This window comes from Nelumbo nucifera, chromosome 1, assembly GCF_055504915.1.
Source record: "Nelumbo nucifera cultivar China Antique chromosome 1, China Antique-T2T, whole genome shotgun sequence".
Lineage (NCBI taxonomy): Eukaryota > Viridiplantae > Streptophyta > Magnoliopsida > Proteales > Nelumbonaceae > Nelumbo > Nelumbo nucifera.
Genome location: NC_142649.1, coordinates 68653417 through 68662615, shown reverse-complemented (window position 1 = coordinate 68662615; position 9199 = coordinate 68653417). Strand labels below are relative to the sequence as shown.

Genomic DNA, 9199 nt, shown 5'->3' with positions numbered 1-9199 from the left:
GAACGATCATGAGCGAAGCTACCGCGGTGAATTGAAAACTCGATGAATAAATAGGGGTATTGTGGTTGTGTTTTGCCGGGATGACACTGGGGGACAGCAGTCGAGCCGTACTACGTACATGGGGCTCGGCCGTGCCATCAACTCCGACGACGGACTGGAACTTAAACAAACAACAGGCGAAATCAACAAACTATAGAAGAGCAGCAGCAGAACAGTCGAGAGTCGACACTAGTATATCACAACAGATAACAGTACTAAAGCGACACGCTCGTATATCCTGTTTTTCTAATACTCGCAGTCAACAATGAACATAGGCTGTAAAAGTACTAAAGACCACTCTGCAGGCTGCATCAGCCAAAGTACTAGCTCCCCGTCAGGGAGATTGTCCCCTTCTAATGGAGCAGTCCACTCCAACGACAAAGCATCCTAAGCCCATTACCAGAGAGGCTGGATGTGCGACCAACACACCTAAGAAACAAGGAGTAACAAAATAAAACAATATTACATTGACAAACAACCATTAGATCCATCAGTTTAGGGTCCATACAAGGGTCGAGAAACCGAGAAGAGGAAATCCAATACAAGGATGAGATATAGATGTTCCCACGTTAGCGGCTCAGGGTTATACCGCAACTACACAACATTTAGTACCTTACAGATGGTCGAGAAAAGATGCACGCCAAAACTAGTAATGTCGGATTGCTGTCTTCACCGTTAAAGGAGTGTAGGTGTGAAGTCCATAGGAAAGGGATTGCTGAGGACGCTGTCCATGTAGTAATGCGGATGAGCTGCATCCATCACCACAAACTGCATCTCTTCTGAAGGTTTCCAGTGGCGCTTCCTCTGATTGATGAACCAGTTGTTTATCTGCTTCTGATCCAGACCGGTAGACTCTGCAAGCGCCAGCTTCTGGGACTCCTGTAGAACAATTAAACTGAACTACTTAAAAACGCATTTGACAGCATCTGACTCTACATGCGCCACCTAATTCCCAAGTAGATTGCATATGAGAAGATTCCAATTCGATCACAATATCAAACGGGGGGATCCAAATAATAAAAAGAAAAATCTATATGCACAAAAGTTAATCAGTCAATGTGCAAGACTGCAAGTAGCTAGCTCTCTGTGGTCTGTATCACTCAAACGCAAAAGATAGGATCAGGGGAGGCACGATCCAAATATAAAAAGAAAAATCTATATGCACAAAAGTTAATCAGTCAATGTGCAAGACTGCAAGTAGCTAGCTCTCTGTGGTCTGTATCACTCAAACACAAAAGATAGGATCAGGGGAGGCACCACAGCAGCATCGTTGAGATGGTACATTCTTCAGTAAGATTCAAACAAGGAAAGTTTGGGATCTCTAATTAGCCACTTGTTCCTTGTATAGAGCATTGGGGTTCACCAGATTATCTGGGACAAAAATTATCTTGAAACATAATTATAACATCTGTGAGTTTTTATGGTTTAAATGGATGTTGCAGAGAGTTCAAATAGCAACTCAGAAAAGCTGAGAAAGAAAATGTATACATCAGATAAGATCAGGTTGATTGGTTTCAGCTGTAGAAAAGTGCCGGCTAATATGTCAACTAAAGAAAAATGTATATTATGAAAATTTCAGGATCCTAATATTTTCATACATTGTTTTTCAACTAGTAATTAAAAAGGACTGCAAGATAAAGATACCGAAGGGTAAGGCCATTTGTAGTGTCTGTTCCACCAATCCAGCAATTGTTGCCTGGCTTCCTTTGGCAACTTCCCCTTCTTCTTCTTCTTCAAAAATTCCTGCTTGAGACTGCCAAGGTATCCACTGTACTTCCGCAAAAGTTGCCCTTTTAGCTCCTTGTCTTCTGCTTGAGGATCTATGTAGTTGTTTCTTGCGTCAACGTCTTCCTCAGATGATCCATTGCGATCAACCTCACCACAACCTGACAATAGAGATCCATGAGCAGTTCACTTACAAACTTTAGATATTTGCATTCATGTAAAAGAGACGGATAACATCCAATGGTGATCCCAACCGGGGGGTGGGGGGTGGGGGAGGGGTGCCAGGCTGGACTGCAAACAGACCCAACCCTGGCATTTTTTTGCACAAAGCATTTGCTCAGACTCTGACCCACATTGTCACTTGTTAGGACAAGATTTTCTCATTGCACAAATCAATAGATCCTACTTTTCTACACCCATGAATAGAAAAAAAGTTTATAAACAGGCAGGGGTTCTTTGGCAAAAGCCCAAGCTCCAGAAAATAGAATAAAAATAAATTAAAAAATTTGGTACTACAAAGGAAACAAGTACTATGTAATTGACCAAAAACAATCTATGTTCTTGATTGTACTGATTAATTTGGGCATCTAGTAGCAAATTAGTGGGCCCAGAACCAAGATGGTTCCATAAGCATGCATTTGAATATAAACCTAAAAAAGATGATGGTAGCAATCAAAGTATGGAGACAGTACAAACTAGTTCCTGATTAACCCATTGAATCTTTCAAATCCTTTCTGAAAATATAACAACAAATTGAGTCCATTTAGTTTAATAATTAAAACAAAATCTTACATCTAGAGGACAAAAGGAAAAAAGTGTTGCAAAAAAAGTTAGAAAAGAGAGAAGTCTTAAGTACTAGTCTCCATATATAATGAATTCAAGGCATGAAACTTTTCAGAATTTCAAGTACAAAGTCAAAACTACCACAAGGCTTTATATCCAATATTATACATTCAAAACTCCTATGTACCAACTGTCTTGTCAAACACCAAAGACAAAGTACTGATTTGTGCAATGAGATCAATTTGTTTGATGCATCCAATAGACTACAAAATCCCATCCACTTATGCTGCTATAAGCACATTCAACAAAGCTGCATTTTATACAGCTTAAGCTAGAAAGTCTTTTGGCCAATGTTGATTTGAAGACCCGAAAAGGACTCAGAATTTACTAATAATAATTTATCATAATTATAGTTTTATATAGATAATTCCTAATTAAGGAAAACCATTTAAGATTAAACTAATTATTGAAATTTAATACTGATCTAAACTGCAGCAATGACAAGCACTTGTACCAATATGGTGAATCTCAAACACATCCAGTTATAACTAAGCTCTATACCCACATTGGGATAAAAGATCACTACATTTTTTGCATTTGCACTCCAAAGAGATTTCCTTTGTGAAAAGAATTTCTGGTGACAAATAATGATGAACAAAACAGATGCAATGATCTTAGAATGTAGACATGATCGACAATGAAAATCATTGATCTAACCAAGTGTAAATACAATGTGAAAACATATGAAAGGCTTCCAAGGATAAACACAACCCTAAGAACTAATGTGAAGCACTGCAATAAGTATTTCTTTTTGGTAGAAAACAAAGAAAATTCACTAATAAAGAAAAGAACTACAAAATACAAACATCCAATAGAACAAGACACAACAACAACTAACCAACATCTCTAATAACAACACTTGAGTTAGTCTGATTACCAAGACTCGAGAACACAGATTCACTATCAACATTTAAAGCTTCCACCAACCAAAACTAGAAGATTAAGACACCAAGTGGTCAAATCAATGAGACACTAGAGAATGAACTACAGCATCACTTAAGCAAGGAGCAAAACAAAATGTTTAGGCCTCAAACTCCCTCCTCTTGTGTCACTCCAAACTTGTCGTCTCTGTTAGGAAATGTGTTATCAACAATGGGAATAACGCTAAACAGAGATGCGACATGCCATCACTTATAGGAATAGGATGAAAGTTAGATATAAAATATACATGAATCTCATTAGAACCGGATAACAATTGCATCCATTTTGTCTGTTTTCTACTTAATGCCCTACTATAATCACAGTTCAAAGACAATGCAACAAATGCTTTCTCTAGATTTAATATGGCATCATAGTGGAAGATATGCCTCTTCTAAGCCCACCCTAATTAACATGTTATCCTTTGGCTAATCTCCATTTTCTTTTCTCATTTATAAAAAAGATGTATCAAACCAAAAGTACTCGTTTTGTTATTCTCTTATTATTATTAATTCATCTCATTTAATTGAAAACTCTCTCACATATACATGCACACTTACATTTTTTGTACTAAATTATAATGAATTTTATATAAGAACATTTATTAGATTGTTCTCTCCTTGCTGTCAGGTTACCTTGCATTTTCCAGTCAATCTTTTTTTTTTTCAGATTTTTATTAGTATTTTTGGATTTTTTTTAAAGAAAGCCTTCTGTAGTCACTGTGCAGATTCTTCTATATGATCAGGTTATTCAGGCCATCAAATTGGTAGAGAAACACCTTCATCAGAATCTTCATCATTTAAGAAAGCCCAAATTGCTTAGCTGCAGGTTTTAGTCTGGTGGTAAAGAAAAGAACATTATTTTGTCTGTATTTGAAAATATACCGATAAAATATCCGGATGGAATTTTAATTAGATTCAAAATTAGGATGACTAGGTGTGCAATTCTAAGAACTTCCCTCTCCTACCCTCATTACTTAATGGATTTCTAAGGCACTGTTTTTCTTTGTGGTCATCTTACAATGATTACTCTTAAAAGCCCTTCAAAAGCAATCTACTCTGACCAAACTAATTTCTCCATAGTGTAGACCAACATGAATGTTTTCCACCACTTGCAGCAGCTTGCAGCCAGCTCCTATGCCTTAGCAAGAGAGAACATACTTCTAGAGGCAGTGCCATCCAAATCTGAGGAGTAAACTAGCCCACTTGCACCATACAACATTCAGTAGAAGACCTTGAGCTAGATAGGAGTAGATTTCCTTCTCTCCCAAATCTGAAGCACAAAACTGAGAACATGCCCTTGAATATGGCAATGCCAATTCATTGGACATTAAGTATACCTCAATTGACCCTTTTTGAGATTCCACATTCCTTCAACAGCTTCTACCATCTTATGTCATCATGTTCCTTTCTTTTCTAAAATATAACGGGAGTACATTTAATTTAGTGACTTGTAGTACCAAAAGATTATCTGTTCAGACCACAATTCAACTCTACCCATATCCCCATATGGCATGGTACAATAATGCATTATAAGAACAGACAGAAAATGCATCTACTGTCTCAAGTAAACATGGACAAGAGTAATGGTCCTTTCAGTTGAATTGACAACTATATGATGATCAACAATGAGCACTTATATTGCATAAGAGACATCTTATATGGAAGGGTGGCTCCAGCTGATTAATGTGTGGGTATTCAACTTAGAAAAGGGTTTTGATCTTTTTACAACAGAAGGATATCAAGGACTTTAGTTCTTTCCTTTCTATTTTCTCAGGAAATACACAAGTCAGAAGCAATAGGCAAGCTTAGCTTCAATCCAGAATTCATAAAAAGCATTCATTGCCCTTAAAAAAGCAAAAGATATATTGCATCTTACTCTTGTTCTCCAACACATACGAATGGTTATACAGATCATCATCATAAAATAAAGGGAAAGAAAACCTAAGACAAAAAAAAAGGGTGAAAAACAACGAGAAGTCCAGCAAAACAATTCATATTAGGATCACATTCAAGCTTTAAACCATTGCAAGAACTAATAATATTTTATTTCTTTTTTTTTTTTTTTTTTGGGGGGGGGGGGGATGGGGCTGGCACCAAAATCTTGTAGAGATTCACTTTATAAATAAGCAGTAGGAAAGAGAAATTTTCCATCTAAATGAACTACATCATCTACACAATATAAGTACATTAATTTTAGGCTACAAACTGATGGGTTCATGATTTTATAGATGGTAGCTTTAAAAAGCTTATTATTAACCAGAGATTAATTTAGGACGTAGTTTTTCATTATAACTCAAAAATAAAGACTGTAGTAAGTTGCTGTGATGCAACATATATTTATCTCGAAAGGATATGAAATTAAACCAAACTTGCACTCAGGGTCGCATATTCTAGGATTTACCCAAAAAATAAAAAATAGCATTCCAGACTGGCACCCAGATCTTCCAGAGAAGTACTCCCTCGCTGTGTGTTTGAGTGCTTTTGCATCACTCATTTCTCCAGACTTCATAGTTTACAATCGTTAAATAGAAAGGATTAAGGAAAGAATACGTTTCACCTGATTCAGATATAAAGAAACACAAACCAAACCTTCAAAAGTATTCACAACCAGCCATTTCCCATCCTATCAACTGCAGAAACATGTCAGATGATAAAGATGCTGCGCCTGAAAATTGTTATATGAAACAAAGCAAGAAAAGACCGACCTCAGATCTCAGAAAACGAGAAGAGAATCAAAATAACCGGTACTTGCCTACCCACATCTATAATCCCGTCTATATGAATGTAATGAGGAAAGAAATGTATGAATCTCTGGTTTTTCATTGAACAAATATGCTTGAAAAATAATAATCACGCAAAGAGAAACAACCTATATTTCTTTGTCAGTTGGCCAATGCATAGGCCAACATGCATGGGCATGGCTTGCTGTAGGACGTTGTTGTACTAATATTTAAGAAACAATTTCAGTGATCAAAACAAAAGAATAGTTAAATAATATAATGGAGGAAGGAGAAAGGGCGTCACCAGAATCTACAGAAGAAACAGTGAGGGCTTTGAACTGGCACTCGATCCTCGAGAGGAACATCATAGCTTCTTTAAAGGGTTTCGTGAGCTCTTGCTCGTACTTGGTGAGCATCTCGCAGTAGGCCTCCATGAACTGATCCAGCGCTGGGTCCTCGCCGATGCAACCCCTTCCGGTGCGGCCCATGGCCTCCTCGGACGCGCATGCTTCCTCCAACTTCGCCACCACTTCAGGAGGTGCTCCGACCTGTTCGGTTTGTTTTATCTTGTAGAAAGATCAGACGATAAGAAAAAGAAATAAACATGACAAGGATTAATGGGTTCTTAGCTTTTGTTCCGTTAATGGGTTCTTAGCTCCTCTAAGGTTAATCTTTTGTTTACTGGAATCAAAACCTTACGATTGAAAGAAGATAGATATGAGATCCCAGTCAATCTTCAGTATTATATTTGCCTTGAGTAAGTTTGTTCTGGTTATATATATATATATATATATATATATATATATATATATATATTGCTAATCATCGTTCACCTTTTGACAATTGACGTAGGCCGAAAGGAGACGAGGATATTGAGGATGCGCCAGGATCCTAGCCCTGATAGAGCTACTACTACTGTTGTCATTGTTGCTGTTTCTGCTGCTGCTGCTGTTGTTCTCCATGAAATAACACCCAGGATTGCTGTTGTTGTTGTTGTTATTATTGTTGCTGCCGTCGTCGAGAATCAGAGAGGAGCCACTGCTGCTGTTATGATTGTTGCTGGAAGGTAGAGGAAGAAAAAGACTATTCGTTTCTGCATTAGGAGGAGAAGTCATGAGAGGCATCATCATCAAGGAAGAAAGTCCATTACTGTTATCTCCAAAACCCATCAAACAAGAATTTCTAGCAGGACTACCCTCCATTCTTTCTCTCTCTCAGTGCCTTGTACTAGATATATATTGATTGCTTTGCCTTGTTAAATAACCATAACTACAACATCTCTATCTGACTCCCACTCATATTTGCTTCCTTTCTCTTTTGGTTGTTATCTCTCCAGAACTCTCCCGGTTTTCATGCTACCGCTTTCAGCCTTTTTACAGAAAATCCTATGTAGTAGTAGTCAGTTTGGGGGGATTTTCTTCTTTGCTGGTCTGTAAAGCAGATTCAGTTTTCAGACTTCCTTTAGAAAATGGATGTTTTTTGTTTCCTGTACATTAACAGCATTAGTTCAGTCCCTCCTTTATTTCTCTTTCTCTCTCTGGGACGAGAACAGTGAGAGAAGGCTGAAGAGAGAGAAAATAGTGAGCGAGAACTGTGAGAAGAGAAGAGAGAGAGAGACTAGTAGCAAGTAGTAACAACACAGAGAGCACGCGAGGTTTTACATATGGTGCAAGAAATAAGAACGGGCGCCCGATGTTATCCTTGGGCCTCTCTGCAGGAAAGCTTTTCCTTCCCGAGATGAAAACCCTCCCCCCCTCGTTTCTTGCACTGCCACTGATCCAACTGCAAATTTACAGGCTAGACCTAAAGCGAAACTAGAGACAAGAGATGGAAAGAGAGAGACATGTAGAAAGAAACGATCAAATCGAGGATAGCCAATAGTACCAGCGGAGATGGAGTGAAAGATTTTTGGGGCACGGTGCTGTTGACGGAAATCCGGCCACTCATTTAATATTCGCTCATGGATTGTCGTGTTCCCCCTCATTTACCTCTCTCTCTCTCTATTTCTTTTCCTTTCATCTTCTCCTGCTCGCACACACACGCTCTCTCTCTTTCTCTCCCCTATTATTAATCTCACCCCATCTAATCTGTAATTATTCACTGTGGGAAAAGTAAAGAGAAGCTACAGAAAAGCTGGCCAAGTTCCTTAGTTGGACAGTCCGAATGTCTCTCCCTCTTTATCCCTGCTCTGCTAACCCTATTCTATTCTATGCACCTCCAACGAGCTCCCTCCCGGCTGCTCTCTCTCCCTCCTTTTTTTTTGCTCTCTCTCTCTCTAACCTTATCTTCTCTTCCAGTCTTCCTCCTCCTCCTCTCTCTGTCATAGTCACGATGGCTCTGTGGATGAATCGGTTGGGCTTTAGAGAGAGAGAGAGAGGAGTGTCCTTGGCTCTGCCTGCCCAATACGAGGCCGAGGAATCTCACCACCAGCTTCTACACAGTAACGTACTCATGCTACCTTTATTTGACGTAATATCTTTATCTTATAGACTAGTCTATTCTTTAATTAGAATAATAAACAAGGATTCAATATTAACTCGTAACGTGTGGGTAAATTTTTTTCCTTCATTGTCTGTCACTCGTTCTCTTCTTCGTCGATTTATGTCAAAGCAGCTGTCAACTTTCAGACAAAATGAGAACTTTTGAACTACTTTGGTGAACTGAATACCACACAAATTGCTACTGCCATACTATTTCCTCTTGTCCTGTGAAAGAAAGAAATTTCAACCTTCCTTGCACCACCATCATTCATACTCTCTCTCTCACACCACTGTATTAACTGTTCTCTTTGGACCCGAAAACCCGTCCGTCCACGTTTCCAATCAACGTTGTCCTATGTAAATTGTAAACCCATCCTCCTCCGATTACTTGTCACCAACCAACTCGATCTCACAAATCTTTTTCCTTCTTGTGAAATCTGAGCCATTGATTGGACGCTACCACAAACAGTTT

At 38.5% G+C, this 9199-nt stretch overlaps 1 protein-coding gene across 4 annotated transcripts; it reads right to left on the bottom strand.

The window, feature by feature from the left end:
• Positions 1 to 483: 483 nt before the first annotated feature.
• Positions 484 to 8681, bottom strand: LOC104594088 (homeobox protein knotted-1-like LET6). 4 transcript variants are annotated; one of them, XM_010254226.3, is made up of 5 exons: positions 8132 to 8681; positions 7081 to 7340; positions 6552 to 6813; positions 1684 to 1925; positions 484 to 918 (listed from the first exon to the last, which is right to left on the bottom strand). In XM_010254226.3, exons 1-5 carry the CDS (start codon positions 8229 to 8231, stop codon positions 715 to 717), a joined length of 1068 nt encoding a protein of 355 aa, XP_010252528.1. In that variant the 5' UTR covers positions 8232 to 8681; the 3' UTR covers positions 484 to 714. The 4 variants fall into 4 exon arrangements, with proteins under 4 accessions (XP_010252528.1, XP_088758475.1, XP_010252527.1 ...); XM_088902349.1 differs by having other exon boundaries at positions 6552 to 6795; positions 8132 to 8678; XM_010254225.2 differs by having other exon boundaries at positions 7081 to 8678.
• Between the last annotated feature and the right edge of the window lie 518 nt (positions 8682 to 9199).

Coding starts and splice junctions, on each gene's coding strand:
- LOC104594088 (XM_010254225.2), bottom strand. CDS start 7,449: ATGGAGGGTAGTCCTGCTAGAAATTCTTGTTTGATGGGTTTTGGAGAT. Junction 6,814..7,080: donor CCTACGTCAATTGTCAAAAG/GTGAACGATGAT, acceptor TCTTTCTACAAG/ATAAAACAAACCGAACAGGT. Junction 1,926..6,551: donor TGTTTCTTCTGTAGATTCTG/GTGACGCCCTTT, acceptor CTCTATTGTCAG/GTTGTGGTGAGGTTGATCGC.